General features: G+C 33.8%; 1 protein-coding gene across 1 annotated transcript in view; it reads right to left on the reverse strand.

Moving 5' to 3' along the window:
* Positions 1-18,207, reverse strand: part of LRRIQ1 (leucine rich repeats and IQ motif containing 1) — a 253,197-nt gene that overhangs the window by 210,764 nt on the left and 24,226 nt on the right. Inside the window, exons 6-10 of the mRNA XM_036760717.1 lie at positions 13,973-14,047; positions 12,210-12,608; positions 10,857-11,969; positions 7,615-7,767; positions 1,626-1,776 (exon numbers count right to left, since the gene is read on the reverse strand). Of these exons, the coding sequence (XP_036616612.1) occupies positions 1,626-1,776; positions 7,615-7,767; positions 10,857-11,969; positions 12,210-12,608; positions 13,973-14,047 (1,891 nt within the window). The remainder of the gene's footprint in view (positions 1-1,625; positions 1,777-7,614; positions 7,768-10,856; positions 11,970-12,209; positions 12,609-13,972; positions 14,048-18,207) is intronic.

Consider the following 18,207-nt stretch of genomic DNA (forward strand, 5'->3'; position numbering starts at 1 on the left):
TACACACACATATACACACACACACACACATACACACACACACACACACACACACACACACACACACACACACATATATATATATATATGTCAGTGTGTCTGTTTGCAGTAAATAAATATTACATTCTCCCTAATTTGAATAAGGAAAAAAATATACAGTTATCCCTTCCATATTACAACTTTCCCCATTGTGGTTTTGATATATTGTGGATCAGTGTAAGAAATTAAGTGGGAATTTTGGGGGGTTTTACTGAAGGTGCAGATAATATGCAAAGAGTAGCAGATGACACAGAAAGGATTTAGAAACTCAGAAATTCATAAAATAGATGTACAGTATTGCATAATATCAACATATTTTATCTTATAATACCATAATAATTCAGACTTCTTCTCTGGTACAAAGGGAAGGCCAAAAAATTTCACACAGATTTCCCAGATCATGGGGGTACCACACCCCTAACCCCTATGATATGGAAAAGATAACTATATATACGTAAAAGTATATGTATATATGTACATATAACATATACATATAAACATACACACATGTGTGCATACATATATGTGTGTACACATATATATATTTATTAAAAATAATAGGATTAAACCTCAAAGGGACTTGAGAGGCCATTGAGTCCAGCTCCCTGATTCTATGGATGAGGAAACTGGCAAAGAGGGGTTAGATGCCTTGGAAGAAATGAAAGGGTAAGAGTGACTATAGCAGAGAAGAATTTATAATTAGCAAGAAAGTATCCAGCTTGCAATCAGATAAATTTATTTCCCTTCAAACTAGTGAAACACAGAATTGCTTACAAGTATAAAAAATCCCAAAAGGATGTTAATACTCATCATCATTAAAGTGCTCTAAGGTACTTTAAAATGCAGACAAGTTTTATAGTGGGCATCAAATTCTCCCCTTCTTCCCATCCCTAGAGAATCATCCAGAGAAAGTCTGCTTCAAGTTCAGACTAACTCTGGTTTGGAAGTTCCTCAGTTGAATGTTATATTCAGTTCTAGCCATCCCTGCCCTTCACCCTGATGGATTCACATTCACTGAGGGGACTCCCAGGAGCTATCCCATAATACATACCAATAAATAGTAGGAAAGCTTAGAACTAACCTCAGAGAGTAGACCCACCTAGGTGTTTTCACATGAACTGCCTCTGGGTTTCCCACAGTCTTAGAGTGCCCATCTGAGGTCTGAAAGTAAAGGGTACCTATGCTGGACCAATATCAATAGCATTTCTTGGCTTTCTGGTTACATTCCTCACCCTCAAATACGTTGTCATATATTCACTAATGATTTGCTAGATTGTTTTAGTGACCCTTGCTGAGAATTAATACTCCAGCATCCCCTTTTGACTACTTAAAAAAATAGCACCATAGCTCTCCAGGCAGCAATTTAAATAGCTAATTTGGCTACCAGAGTAAGAATGTAAATCAAACCCCACCTTATTCTAATGGTATGGGCATTCCTGAGATAGTGGATGAACATTTTATATGTTTTTCTGTACTCTTCCTATCTGCACCAGAGGCAAGGGATCCACTTGCTGCTAGAGCTATTGTAAAATGAAATTAAACAATACATAAACATGATTTTACATGTAGAAAGTATGTTTTCTCACCAATTCGGGTGATCTTGTTATTTGAAACTTCAATATTTCGAAGATTACTGCAACCATCCAAACCATGAAAAGAAGTCAATTCATTGTCATTCAGAAGAAGGATGCAGAGATTTTCTAAATCCTCACAATTTATAACCTGAATCTGGTTTTCCTGAAATAAATAAAAACATAAATATAGTTATATTTTAGTGAGATATTAACCAAAAAATGTACATAAGTTGCGTCTGATGTGCCTAAAAATGCTTGCACAGACTATTTTTCAAATGGTCAAATGATAAATTGGATGAGATGATGTAGTCTTAATTTCTTATTTAACTCTCAACCCTAAATGTGCCAAAATAAAAATCATTTATAAAAGGAAAAATTATAAATGTATTATTTATTATTTTATGTAATATATAATAATATATATTATATATAATTATTATAATATCATATATAGGGTATAAAGAGCAAACAGAGTAGAGATCAGAATACCTGGCTTCTAGACATGCCACTAACACTTATTAAATTTTTCTTCTTAAGCAAATTATCTCTTGGAGCCTTCTTTTCTTTCTCTGTCAAATGTGGATAAAACTAATAACAAAATAATTATCACTCCAATGATAGATTGTCTATTATTTCATGGAAAAAAGAAGCTGTCAGTAAGTAGGTAGGTTAGAGTAGGTAGTACCTGAACAATGAGGTAGTGACGAGAAAAGAGAAAGGGGAGAAGTGAGAAACAGACGGAAGATGGATTTCTTCAAAAGACTTTTCATAGAAAACACTTTCAGACAGATAGTATTTGTAAGAAGTTGCCAAGAATCCGTTAAATGCAGACCAAGAACAAATCAGCAAATAAAGTCACATTAAGAAAAGGAGACAAGGGAAGATGATCCCTGCCACCCTAACCCAGAGGCCATCCTTACCATGAACTGAACAGGTAAAACACACAGGCAAATAACTAGGAGGGCCAGACGTAAGAACCAAAAGACAGCTAAGGATCTTATTTCAAACAAGTATTTTAGGGGAAAGGGGTGGGATAAATAGTTTTAAAATTGACTACAAATTCCAGAGTATGTTCAAGCCCACGAGAGAGCTTAACATAAGGTGAATTCAACTTCATAATTATCGCCAAGCCTTGGTGAGCTGCAATTCACGACTAGAATTTGGCTACAAAAGGATATACCTTTATAGGAATTCGAGTTATATATTATGAAGATGCACTCTAAAGATGAAATCTACAAACCAAAGAATAGAAGTATGGATTAGAATCAATGGTGGAAGAGACAGAAACACTATCATGGCAGCAGACCACTGGGACAAAGGAAGGAAACGGATGAGTTCAGGCAGCATCACAATAGTGGCAGAAAGGCACCAGAGTGTGTTGTTGTTCAGTCATTTCAGCTGTGTCCGACTCTTGGGGACCCCATTTGGGATTTTCTTGGCTGGAATGGTTTGCCATTTACTTCTCCAGCTCATTTTGCAGATGAGGAAAGTGAGGCAAACTAGGTTAAATAACTTGTCCAGGGTCATGCAGCTATTAAGTGTCCAAGGTCAGATCTGAACTAAGGTCTTCCAGATTCTAGGCCCGGCTCTGTCCACTGTGCCACCTAGTTGCCCCCACCATAGTGTAGGGACGTGATACTTCAGCTACCCACACAAATGCTGCCATTCTCTGAGAAAATTTGAGGAGTTAACAAATTTCTGATGTGATTCAATAATCATTTTGATCTTCAAAAGGTGGGGAAAGTGATTTGGGAAACTGCTACTTTAAACATGACTTAAACAATAAACTACTAAAGTAAAAATGCTGAGAATATTGAAAGTAAGTGACCACTCCAACGTATATTTTGTAAAAATCAAAAGGAAGGAAGACCAGGCACAACCTAGTATACTCTAGATAATGAAGGTTAACATTTTTTTTATTATTTTTTAAAAAAATTTTCCCTACTTTATAGTGTTTTTCCAATTACATGTGAAGATAGCTTTCAACACTCACTTTTATAAGAATTCAATTTCCAAATTTTTCTCCCTACCTCCCTCTTCTCCCCTGCTCTCCAACACAGCAAGCAATCTGATATGTTATATATGTACAATCATATTAAATATATTTCCACATTAGTCATATTGTGAAAGAAGAATCAGAACAAAAGGGAAGAACCATGAGAAAGAAAAAACAAAAAACAGCAAAAAAGTGAAAATAGTATGCTTCCCATCTTCATTCAGACTTCAAAGTTCTTTCTCTGGATGTGGATAGCATTTTTCATCATAAGTCTTTTGTCGTTGTCTTAGATTATTATATTGCTGAGAAGAGTTGATTGTATCATAATTTATCATCACACAATGTTCCTGTAATTGTGTACAATGTTCTCCTGTTTCTGCTCACTCATTTTGAAAAATTCAAGTAAAGAATAAGTAGGATCTCATTAAATTTAATGGGAGAAATTGACCCCGAAAGGATGGAACAGTCTCAAAATCTAAATTCCTATATCACAAGAAAAAATGATTTTGATGAGTTATGGAAAGACATGCTGTTCTTAAAAAAAGAGCAATGTAGATACACTGTGAAATTAATGATTAAGTGAGATTTTAAAAAAATATAAAGAAGGCAAAATCAAGGGCAGAAGGAATACAGAAGCATCACTGTGCCATAAGAACTGTCTCAGGGATGGTAACATTCAGAAATGAGACTGATGATGAATACAAAACAAAAGAAAATGGTCTTTGTAAAAGTATGATTTCATTGACTTAAGTATACAAAACCACAATAACATAAAATAAAGAGAACCATTAATCTACTTGAGGACCTCATCAATAAAATCCATGATTATTCAAAAGAGATTAGCCTAATAACCCATACAAGAAAAAACAAATAAGAAAAATTCTTATTGTCCAGAAAAAGGTTCAACAAACTGCAGCTTTTGGGCCAATCCAGTTTTTGCATGACACATGAGCCACGATTGGTTTTTACACGTTAAGAAAAATTTTATTGCCATACAAAAACAAAAAGAGGACCAGATTTGACCCAAAGGCAAAGTCTGCCGAACTATGCTGTAGATTATGATGTGTAATTATACAGCCAGTACATTTGAGTTAGTATATGAATATGTTTATTTGGGACAATCACTAGGGATGGACATCAAGTTAAGCTTGAAAGTATTTGAAGAGGCAGAAGAGAGTGGAATAGATTACATTTTGGAAAGTATGAAGTGCTTTTAATGATTCCAAGCTGCTCCCTGATACAAAGACCTATCTTTTCAACACATGTTCTCCTAGTGATGCCCTATTGATGTAAAGCTTGGAACATCAAATTTCTGAGGAATTCAAATTGATGGTTAACAAAGAGGCAACAGAGAGATTACAGATGCAAGCAAACTGTAGTATACTTCCAATGATAACTTACTGATATTCAAGAAATGACATAAAGGATGTAACAGGCTATGACAAATGGAAAAGGAGGTAGACTAGTCATATGACACATGTGAGGAAGGATAACGAGAGGCCAAGTGTTCCACTAGTACCTTCAAAATATTTTTTTTAAATATTAAACAAGAGTAAGGCTCTTGCATGTTAGATGGATCATTTGCAAAGGATTTATTAAAAAATTGACAAAAACCACATAGGATAAGAAGATATAGATAGGTTGTAATCCATATCAGTTGCGGGCAATCAATTTAATTAAGTCAGTTTTTCCACCAAAAATGAGCTTTAGATTGGGAAGGATAGGACAGGAAATGGTTAACAGAGAACTGAAATTCAAGATTAGTAAAATGGTGTCAAGGGAACACTGACCTGTCCTCAAAAAATTCAAGTGACTGAGTGTAGATTACTAAAAACAGATCATGACATGTTATTAGGCTGGTTAAGATAGTGAAAACAGCTAACAAATATGACTGCAGAGCTGTTATCACAGATATTTTAAAAACTGAGAAGAACGAAAGGTACTACATGACTAGAGATGGGGAAATATCCTAAAGTTTAAAAAAAAACAGAGAATAGAGTTGTCAAATTACTGGCCTGACTTATTCCTTGCAAAATTCTAGGACATATTATAAAAAGGATGGTCACTAAGAGACTGCAGAAGTACATCAAAACAAGGTCAGGGCTGACCAAGCTTATATCATTGACAGTGTTACCAAATCAACGTAATAATGCTACAAATATACTTGGGTTGTATAACAAGACCTTTGACAAATATCCCTGGGGACAACAGAGAGAGATGTGAGCTGGATGATAGAAGTTAAATGAATTCAGAACTAGTAGCGGTGAATGACTAGACACTGAAGTAGTCCTTAATGAGTTGAGATATCAACCTGGAGAAAGAGCTCTAAAAATTTTGACTTTGATTCTGGGTTGTCAATAGTTTTATCAGTGATTTGGATGAGAGGTCAGATACATAACTCTTAAATTTATAGCTAACATAAAGCTGGGAAATATGGCCAATTAATCAGGTGACAAAAACAGGATTCAAAAAGTTATTGAGAGGTTACAAGAATGAACCAAATCTAATCAAATTAAATGAACAGTCACACATATGAAGTTCTATAGACTTCTATAAAAAAGCTACCACACAAGTATAGCCTTAAGGAAATGTGGCTAGAAAACAGTTCACGTGAAAAATATCTAGGATTCTTAATGAATTTCAAGTACAATATTAGTTCTTGCACCTAGCAGGTTCTTAATAAATTGGAAAGGAGTCAATGCTATAACAAAAAATTACTATAAATTGTGATTTAGAACAAAATGAGAAATGTATTACTTCTAATGTACTATGTTTGCTTAGACAACATTTGAAGTATTTTATTCAGTTCCAGGTTCTATAATTTTAGAAAGGACAGTGATAAACTAGAGAACCACCACAGGAGAGAGACCAGCCTAGCAAGAACAGTTGCTAAGGGTTTTTAGCTAGAAGAGAAAACTCAAAGGACACTTGATGGGTCACTTCAGTTATTAGAAAAGTTTTGATACAAAAGGATTAAACATGCTCCAGTTGGTACCAGTGGACAGGACTGGGAGAAATGTATAAAATTTGAAAAAAAATTATTTTTTTTGCAAATCTCAAATCTCAGAATGTCGGAGCTAGAAGGACTTCAGAGGTCAGCTGGTACAAACTATACACGAATAGGAATTCCTCTACAAAACACCTGTCAAGGAGCCATCCAGCATGAAAATCTTGTGAGACTGCCCATTTTGGGTCAGCTTTCCTTGTTAGAAAATATTTCCTGATATTGATGCAAAAACTATGCTAAGAATACCAGTTTCCCTTATGAGAACACTCTATTTCCTCACTAATCAAAAGAGGTTAAAAAAATGAAACATATTATTTGAACTCATGATGTTTCTTCTGTCAATCAAAATATGACACTTCGGTAGTCTCTACAGCAGGCCACACTCTATTTCCCTCTACTTCCAAATTTAGGCTCATCAACTAATTTCCTCTAACGTGTTCCCTGAGGAAGTGTTTCCACATTTCCCTGAGGTTATACTTGTGTGGTAGGTTTTTTGTTGGAGTCTACAGAACTTCATATGTGTGACTGTTCATTTAATTTGATTGGATTTAGTTCATTCTTGTAACCTCTCAATAACTTTTTGAATCCTGTTTTTGTCACCTGATTAATTGGCCATATTTCCCAGCTTTATGTTAGCTATAAATTTAAGAGTTATGTATCTGACCTCTCATCCAACTCATTGATAAAACTGTTGAAAGCCCAGAGCCAAAGTCAAAATTTTTAGAGATCTTTCCCCAGGTTGATATCTCAACTCATTAAGGACTACTTCAGTGTCTAGTCATTCAACGCTACTAGTTCTGAATTCATTTAACTTCTATCATCCAGCTCACATCTCGCTCTCTTCTCTTTAAGGATATTTGTCAAAGGTCTTGTTATACAATCCAAGTATATTTTAGTCATAGGTATTTCCCCAAACCATTATTTTTTTTAAATATCCACACAAAACATTTTGCATTGTATCACAGAATAAATACTAAGAGAAAAACTAAAGAAATTACCTGTACATCAATGTACTTCAATTTTTTGCAGTTATTCAGTCCTTCCAGAGCAGTTAATCCACAATGCCTAAGAGTCAGGTATTGAAGACTTGTACATTCTGACAATGTGCAAAGACTACAGCCTGGCAAATCCTGAAATGTTACTGTCGTAACCTATAAAATTTTAAAAAAAAGTATATGACATTGTTACTCCATTCTACTGAAAATATGCAATTCTCAGCCTTGCAAATAATTCTTCAAATGATCGGTCAAGAAAAATGTTACTAAACCAGTCATATATAAATTTGCACCCTCTATTTGTCGATAATTTACCCCCTTTTAAACTCACTTTTTTATATTTCTCCCCATAATAGGTCAAAATAATACAAGTACTTGTTTACAACTAATAGACCTTCAAATGAAAACCAAATTAAAAAGAGAAGAAAAGAGTATGATTTTCCTACCAGTCTCATGATAATATTTTCACAGGGTTTATTTATTTTATTTTCCTATGGCTTGGGGTTATAAATGCTTTCTTTTCATCCACATATCAAATATTAGCAAATATTGGGGAAATACCATACAGTTTTACAATGTAACAGAACTATTGTAATATTTATTTTTCTGACTTATAGTATACTTTACTTTACTTGTGGGATGTTTTGAGCATTTCTTTTCTGGTGAAGGAGAAAGATGTTCTATATCTGATAAATGTCTAGAAGGCATTGTTAATTTTGGGGGGGGGAAGAACAATTTCAGAGGTTTCCCCCCCTCGGAATTCTAGCAGTAAGGTTATACTAACCCTTCTCTTTTAGGAGTTGGGCTTTCTCCAGTATGGAACCCAGTCTTAATATGAGTCCTGAATATGAGCTTCACTCCTTGTGCTAGTTTGGGCTTCTCCTGGGCCACAGGCGCCCCCACCCGCCAAAAAAAAACTTTATTCTTATACAATTGATTAAATGAACCTAATTTTAGTATAATAATCACAGAAAATATATAGAAATGAATACCAAAAAATCTATAATTTAGAATCTTTTAATTTTATAAGAAATGAGGATAAAATTATTCAAAAACAAAGACTTCAAAATTACCAAGGAAACTAAATTTACATCTAAATATATATGAAGTGATTTTATATTAAAATGACTTTAAACATACTAGGTCTTACCCTGGAAAATGACATTTTCCCTTACCTAGACATTACAGTAATCACAACCTTCTACAATTTTATGGATGATGATGTTTAATATTAGATATGCCTCATAGAATATTCTCAGAGACTTTCCTCCTCATTTACATACAAATTGAGTCATTTTACTCTTAGTAGTATAATATAAAATTCACACTTTACCCTCTGGATTCCTTATAAATATGTGGCCAAATTTACCTGAACTTTTTTTAATATTACCTATTTATTAATGGTTTATATACATCATAATATAGATACAGATATATAGTTGCTCCATCAAATAATATCATAGCCAATATAGAAATAGTCTAAGCCAGACTCACTATCCATTTGCATTGGCATATGTGTGTGTGTGTGTGTGTGTGTGTGTGTGTGAGTGCATGTGTATGTTGTATACATATATAAGCTGAAAACTTTAAGTAAATGAAAAATTGTCAAAATAATAGTTAATTGAATTTAGCTGTGTAATAGAGAAAGCAAAGTATCCTGACCTAACAAAAATGTTAATCAGGGGCTAAAATGTTATAAAACATGCTGTGTACAGATGCAGCATATACAAAATTCTTGTAACTGTAAATACCTTATGAAATCTATTATTAATATCAAGAATCCAAAATGCTAGAGGATAGTGAGGTACTTAGAATATTATACACAGAAAAAGGTGTTAATTATAATCAGAGATCCTTAAATTATATGCTACTGAGCAAACTATCATAATGGTAGAATGATCCAGGGTTACCAACTTTATATTTTTTTTACTAAAAGAAATTCTTTAAGAAGTCCTTAGGATGGCAATTGTTTCTGTCTCTCCAGTTCTTTCAAACACAAAGGAGAAAAAACAGGTTATAAAATAAAAATAATATCTCTAAAATGTAATCAATATATGCTATCTAAATTGTGGGGATAATAGACTGTTAGCAATCTGTTTGTAAGTAGTCATGTTCAATAAATTGCTGCCTCGGATACATAACCTTTAGTTTTCGAAATGTATTACAAAATGGGACAAACTGCTTTCAAACAATAAAATCGAGTGACCTGAATATCATAAAACGAAGCTACCAAGTTAGAAAATCAACAGAAGCAAAGTTGTCAATAGGCAAGAAATACTGGTAATACAGTTGAAGAATGAGTGCTCACAAATAAATCAAATACCAAACAAGAAAGGAAGGGAAATTTGTCTTTGTTTACAAAGAACCTTGTAAATGATTTTAAAACTTGCTTTCAAAATTAGTATGGTGACTGCTGGTCAAACTTCAGTAGTAAAAGCGAAGGAATTTGATCAAAATCCCTTCTTCGTGTTAAATTCACTTTAATCCCAAAGAAGGGAGCTACCAAGAACAAAAAGGCAGGGCTGCCACAAGGAAAGAAAAGCTATTCCTTAGTCAGATTACTTTAAGCACAACAATGAAAAACACTGCACATCTCAGCAGGAAGCCTTAAGCAATACCCCAGATAAAGGAAAACAGTTCAACAAAGGATACAAATATCACAAACTTAAAGGAAAGGATGAGTCAAAAATTACACCTTGCAAAATCAAGGGGAATATCCAAAGTTTTTCCAAGGTAGTTCCCTTAAATGAGCTGGAAACTAGTATATTTAGGCCATATTATAAGAAAAGAATATTTTTCTGTACTACACTAGGTTTAGATCACCATATGTAAGACTAAGTCCAGGTGGCCTTAGGTTCTCAGAGGTTATGTCAGAGACGCACAAGCTCTGGCAGATCCAACCAAGCTCAAAAGGAGTTTGATCATGAATGGAGTTGATGATAGACAATGGATTTTATGAAGATCTTCCTAGATAAGTGTAGTTTTATCACCAAGTTGGCTGCAAAGTGATGAATTGTATGGCCATAATAACTCTGGAAGACCATCTATGGAGTTATAGAGGGGTTTTAATCTGTATCAATGCAGAAAGTATTGATGATAGGCCACACTGATGATACTAATAATTCTCATATATATTGGGGGGTAGAGGAGTGTGAATCAGTAGTGCTATATATAAATGAAAATTTATGTTCTGAGTACTTTAAGTATAAAGATGAAACACTTCCATGAAGAAATGGATATGTTACCTGTTGTAAGGTACTCCACAGTCCATCTTGAAGGATTGCCACTGCATTCAGAGGAGGCAGCTTGCTGACTGAGCACTTCCTAGGTCTATTTCTTTTAGTTACTTTCTTTCTTTGGTTCTCCCTGAAGATTTCAAGCCAGGGCCTACAGGTCTTTACCCAAGCTAGTCTCTTTTCTTCAACTGAAGCTGAAATTGTTATCTTGCTTAGAGAAGGAGTAGACATGCTTTCACTCTTACTCTCTGCTCCATGTCCACAAAACTTCCTTGGTATTTCACTCATAACAGATGGAGCAGTTGTGGTTTCTTCAGACACTGATGAGCTTTTATCAGAGTCACCTGTGCAGTCATTAGATGCTGGCATAAAGATAACAGATTTTTTCTTGCATAAATTACTTTCCACATTTAGAACGATATCAGAAGTGTTAAGAATTATAGTTTCACCATCTGTCAGAATATTTGTCTCTGAGCTTTCATCATTATCAATAGCTTGAGAGTCACTTTCTTTGGCTCGTACCATCCCACTCACACTGCTGATGGAGTTTTCATTACTTTCTGCTTTTAGGAGTGAAAGCATATGATTTAATGAAGCTCTGAAGTGATTGTCCCCTTCATGGCTTTCTCTATTCTTTTCCCTTTTTGTTATTTCAGAATCTTCCTCCTCCTGATTCTGTTTGTTTCTATTCCATTCTGAATTGTTTCTCACCCCCTGGTCCTCTCTGGTTTCTTGGAATTCATTTCCCTTGTTTTCATCTACTGAACTTACTTTTTCTCTTTCCTGCTCTAACTCTAGGTAATTGGTCACATTTTCTTTAAGTTTATTCTTTTGTGATTTAGTGAAATCTTTGGCTAGACTCTCATTTGGTTTCTTTTCATTTTTTAATTCATCCAGCTCTTGATGTTTTCCTAGATTTTCATTCTGTTCTTTTATAAATTCTGTCACGATTGGTTGTCTTGATATGTTTTCCCCAAGTGGTTCTTGCTTTAATTTTTGTATAGGTTCCTGTTCAGCTATGTTTATTTTTTTCAATCCATTTTCTGGTGCTATATGTTTAGTTACATCTTCTTTTTCACTGATTTCTTTTTCCACTAATGGCTTTATGGCCATATCATTTTTCTTTGTAAAAAAATTCACTGAAATTTCTTTGGCTAAATTTTCTTCTTTTTTATTTTCTTTTTTCACTAACAATTCATTGGCCCACTCTGCACTGTTTTTGTTTTCTTTTTTCACCACCAAATCTTCTCTTTTTTTGCTTTCTTTTTTCACCATCATATCTTCTCTTTTTTTGTTTTCTTTTTTCATTACCAACTCTGCAGATAGTTCTTCTCTTTTTCTTTCTTCTTTCATTAACTTTTGTTGTTCTTTTTTAAATTTTAAAATTTTCTTCTTTTTTTCATATTCCTCCTGCCTTTTCTCTTGTTCTTTTTGTCTTTGAATTTTTATTTCTTCTTGTTTGTTCAGTCTCTCTTCCACTTTTTTCTTTCTTTCTTCATCCTTCTGTCGGATTTTGTCTGCCATTTCCTTCCATTCTTGTTTTTGTTTTTCTATCATTTCTTCCTTTTTCTTTTTGTTCTTTAGCCGTTCTTTTATAATTGATCCATATTTTTGATAAGCTACAAGTGTTCGATACCAGGCCTGGATTTTTATGGCTGCATTATGCTGCAGATCCGCCAAACATTGTCTTTCTTTAGCCTTTAGGTCTTCTAATCCTCTTCTTTCCTCCTCCATTTGTAACTGAAGTCTTCTGATAAATTCCTAAATTAAAATAGGAAATTATTAAATACAAATAAAATGATTAAGACCACAGACTAAACTGTCAAATACATTGAAACTGGTTAATTCTAATAAAGTCACAAACACATTTTAAAGAATGGAAAATATTTAATTGATTGAAATATGAAATTTGTTAATTCTTTCAAAACATTAATAACTAAATCTATTCTCCTGTATCAATGAAAATCTAGGCAATATTATGTCATAGCTAACAGTAAAATGTATCCAGTAGTAGAAACTGACTTTCATGGTTCTAGAGCAGTCAGAAACAGAAGACACTATAAAGAAATGCCTACAACATGTGAGAAAAACTTTTTTCAGTAAGTTAAAAGTCAAAGAACAAATTTACCAGATTTACCAAATTTACATTATGAAAAATCATTATTTTAATGCTTTCAGACTGAAAGCTCCCAGGACTTTAGCAAGTACATTTCATTTTATTAGAAAAGAGATTTCTTTAGCGATAAAGAAGCAGTGGCAGAAATATGATGTGCTCTTGGACACTTATATGCCATGTCCAGAGACAGCTTAGAATCCTGCTGTTTTCAGGGATATATACAGGCACGCATACACACATACACAGACACACATACACACACACGTGGAATGGAATTCCAGATGTATGCATGGGGTAGAAGCCCCCTTGAATGTTATCAGATCATAAAATTAGTAGATTTTTTTTTTATTTCTACTCTTTCAACTACCACAAATATTCTGGGAGTAAAGAAAATGTATCCCCACAGCTTATTCTTATATAGCCTGAAGCAAAGAAGCTGATATAAAAGAGAATGATTTCGATAGAGGCAAGAAAATAAGAGTTGGCACCCCTAGATTTTAACCCCTACCTAGAGTTTAACCACTTCAGAGCATTGGATTTCCGGACATCTTTGTAGCACCACAATAAGGGTTTCCTTTAATGCATCAGGATGCTTGGACATTGCCAACCAAAACAATATTCTGTATCTTTAGGGGCATAATTTTTTTTAATATACTCAAACTTTTTTTAAAAAAGAAGAGGGGGTAGAAGACATTTCCAATTAGAACTGTATTAGATCAATGGAGTTCAAGAAATGAAACAATCATAATTAATATACTCTCTTGCTTAGGATGAACTATTCACAATATTGGTCTTTTTCATCACAAAAGGGAAATCATACTATGAAAATGTTTGTTTGGCACACAATTTTATTTAATGCTAGCATTCAGTAAATTCTTAGAAGTGTGGCTTTTATAATGCTTAAAATCTAGATCAAAGAATGCAGCCTTACCTACAAAACCCTAGGGTGTCAAGAACAGACACTTAAATTAAGATTAATTGGCTCACTAATAAAGACAAATATAGCTACCTCATGCTCCTTTAAATTCTGTTCCCACAATTTCTGTTGTTGCTGCAGTTCAACATTTATCTTCTCTTCTTCTTGCTAAATAAATAAAATTAAATCAATATTACACAAAATTCACAATCTCAAAAATTTAATTCATGTGATGATAAACCTACACCTAGGCCCAGCCACCAACCAGTGCCCTCATCTGGCCTCAGGAAATCCATCCTGCTCCTCATTTCTTACAGCATAATAGCATTCCATTACAATCATATACCACAACTTAGCCATTCCCTAATTGATGATTGTCTCACCAATTTTCAATTTTTTGCCACCACAAAAAGAACAGCCATAAATATTTTTGTACATATTGATCCTTTTCCTTTTTCCCTGATCTCTTTAGGATACAGACCTAGTAGTGGTATGGCTGGGTCAAAGGGTATGCATAGAGTTGTAGGCCTTTGGGCATAGTTTCAAATTGCTCTCCAAAATGGTTGGATCAGTTCACAACTCTACCAACAATGCATTATTGTCAATTTTTTCCATATTCCTTCCAATATTTGTAGTTTTTCTTTTCTGTGATATTACCTAATCTGATAGGTGTGAGGAGGTACCTCAGTGTTGTTTTAATTTGCATTTTTCTAATCAATAATGATTTATTTTTATATGAATACAGATAGCTTTGATTTCTTCTTCTGAAAATTGCCTGTTCATATCCTTCGACCATTTATCACTTAAATTCTTATAAATTTGACTCAGGTTCTCTATAAATTTAAGAGATGAGGCCTTTGTCAGAGACACTTGTTATAAAAATTTTCCCCCAGTTTCCTTTCCTTCTAATCTTGGCTACATCAATTTAGTTTGTACAAAACCTTTTTAATTAGAGATTAAATATAATCAAAACTATCCACTTTAAATCCCATAATGCTCTCTCTCTTTTGTTTGGTCAAAATTCTTCCCTTATCCATAGATCTGTCAGGTAAACTTTTCCATGCTCCCTGAATTTGCTTATGATGTACATCTTTTTATCTTTGGTGAGTTCTTGTCCTAAGAGCTTGGATCTTTGGGTTTATCAAATGCTAGATTACCATGTGTATTGTGTATTGTGTAGCTAATCTATTCCACTGATCCACCACTGTATTTTTTAGCCAGTACCAGATCATTTGGATGATCACCACCACTTTATAAGACAATTTATGATCTGGTACTGCTAGGCCACCTGCCTTCACATTTCCTTTTCATTAATTCCCTTTCTATTCTTGACCTTTTGTTCTTTCAGATGAATTTTGTTGTTACTTTTTCTACCTCTATAAAGTACTTTTTTTGGTTATTTGATTGGTGGCACTGATTAAGTAAGTTAATTTAGACAAAAGCATCTTTTTTATTACACTGGCTCAATCTCCCCATGAACAATTAATATTTCTCCCATTGTTTAGATCTGATTATATTTATGAGAAAGGAGTTTGTAATTGTATTCGTAAAGTTCCTGAGTTTTTCTTAGCAGGCAGACTCCCACGTATTTTATGTTATCTGTAGTTATTTTAAATGGAATTTCTCTATCTCTTGCTGTTGATCATTGTTGCTAATTTATAGAAATGCTGATGATTTATGTAGGTTTATTTTTATCCTGCAACTCTGCTGAAATTGTTACTTCAATTAGTTTTTTTTGATTCTCTAAGGTTTCTCTAAGTATACCAACATATTATGTGCATAGAATAATAGTTTTGTTCCCTTGTTGCCTATCCTAATTCATTCAATTTCTTTTTCTTCTCTTATTGCTATAGTTAGCATTTCTAGTACAATACTGAATAAAGGTGTTGATAATGGGCATCCTTGCTTCAATCCTCCTCTTATTAGGAAGGCTTCTTGCTTATCCCCATTACAAATAATACTTGCTCTTGGTTTCACAAAGATGCTACTTATCTTTTAAAGAAAGGCTCCATTTATTCCTATGCTTTCTAGTGTTTTTAATACGAATGAGTGTTGTGTTTTGTCAAAAGCTTTTTCTGCATCTATTGATGCAATGATATCATTTTTGTTGTTTTCATTATTGATATAGCCAATTGTGTCTATGGTTTTCCTAATATTGAACCAGCCTTGCATTCCTGATACAAATCCCACTCAGTCATATGTGACATTGTTATACTCTCCTTGCTAGCATTTTATTTAAAATTTTTGCAACAATATTCATTAGGGAAACTGGCCTATATTTTTCTTTCTCTGTTTTGCTGTCCTTGGCTCAGGTATATCCAATTGGATCTTCATAACAATCCTGAGAGGTCTGTTGATAATTGTCATTAACTTTATTTTGATATATGAAACCCAGAGAAGTTACGTGATTTTCCCAAAGCCATCAAGCAAATAAGTGAAAAGGCTAAGAACTGAAGCCCAGCCTTTTAATCCTAAGTGCAGTGTCCTTTGCACCACGCTACTCTTGATTTACAAAGTGCCAATCAATGAGTAGGCTGTTCTGCACAGAGGAGGATTCTATTTTGAAACTAATGGCTTTAATTCAAAATGTTCTGTCTGTAGCATGGCAACATGGTTATGTTATATACTTGTGTTTACTCAAGCCTATTACTTTAAAATCTCTTTCAAGAGGCTCTAATGGAGACTATAGTATTTATAAAATACTATTTTTTGATTGCCATGGTAATCAATGAAGCAAAGAAAAATCCAAAATACCCCTCAGTCTCCTGTGATCATTATGGCAATGAGTGGTAAAGTGGTGGAAGAAGGGACAGAGTATGATTTTAGTCATTTAAACATTAACTGAACTGTTAGTACTCCAAATATTAGGTCTTTGTACAACATCCAATTTGTTTATTTTGTAGAACAGGAACTTAACAATATCAACTCACTTACCCTCCCTCAGTCTCAGTTTCTTCATCTGCAAAAGAATGGATTAGACTCAATGGCCTTTAAGGTCCCTTCCAGTTCTAAAACTATGATTCTATGAATATTGATATCCCCTAGGCAAACAAAACTAAAGATATGAGAAAGTTACAGGCAAATGGAACAATGATGCATATGTTCTTGTTGGAGAGACAAATAAAGGAGTGGGTATTGATGGTTTTAATCATGACCCCAAAAGGCAACAAAAAACATAGTTTCATGGAATGCTTGGTTATCTTGTTATGTGCCATGATAACCACAAGCAATGAATTGTCATGGAGCTCATGCACCAATATCTATTGCCAGAGAAGTGATTGTTAAAAAAAATTGACAAAGAACTTTATTAGAATCTTTCAATGAAATTAAAATATATCTTAAAATTTAGTAACTTCAATGAAAAGAAGAGCGTAGGAAAAAGGATAAAAACCCAAGTTGAAATATATGGCTCAGGATTAAGCAATAAGAGAGTTGGGAAAGGCTTTTTTTTATTTTGGGTATTTTATTTGATAAAGTTGAAGTTTTCTAAGATATTTACATGGATTTGTATATTTAAGATTTAAATGTCACAGATATATTTCTCCCAATGATGACCCATCAAATATTTTAACGTGTAGATACAAGAATAAACACTCTATACAAATAACCATTACAAGATAAATATTTCTACAAGGAGAAGATACTGGGAAGAATAAAGCCTCCCTCCTACTCTGTGATTTATAAGTATTTAAATAAACATAGAGCAAAACAACTTTTTTTTTCCTGTAATAATTTATGCCAGGTACTTTTTGGTCTACTATAAATACCAGCTTGTAGTTTTGTACTAATCTTTGGACTGAAGACAGCTCCACATACTTTCTGGAGGCTGACACTCCCTTGGGGCTGTTGCTCCAGGATAAAGAGTGTGCTGAGTTCAAACTAATCTTGTCACGAGGTCATACGATTCAGAATTCAGAGAAACCTTATGAGACATATTCCAAATGCATGATTTTACAGATGAGAAAACTAAGGCCTGAAGGACTCCTTTACCTTGCCCTAAGTCACACAAAATATTAAGTTATACAGCTAATCAATCCCAGATCTTTCACAAATCTAGATTTCTGGGAAGGGCTTTTTAATACATAGAAACCTCATATCTACAGATCAGAAATACTGTCTTCAAGAAAAGCACTGGACATGATGAACACTAAACTATCACAAAATAGACTACATCTTAGCAGAGAAGAAATGAATGGTTACTGATGTGCAAAGAATTTCAAAATCAGCTATGTATGACCAGACCAAATATGTTTTGATTCAAAAATAAAATTATCACCAAATTAGAACAAAAAGATGAAAACATATGGTTAACAAAGTATTTCTAATCT

The sequence above is a fragment of the Trichosurus vulpecula genome, chromosome 5, assembly GCF_011100635.1.
Source record: "Trichosurus vulpecula isolate mTriVul1 chromosome 5, mTriVul1.pri, whole genome shotgun sequence".
Taxonomy (NCBI): Eukaryota; Metazoa; Chordata; class Mammalia; order Diprotodontia; family Phalangeridae; genus Trichosurus; species Trichosurus vulpecula.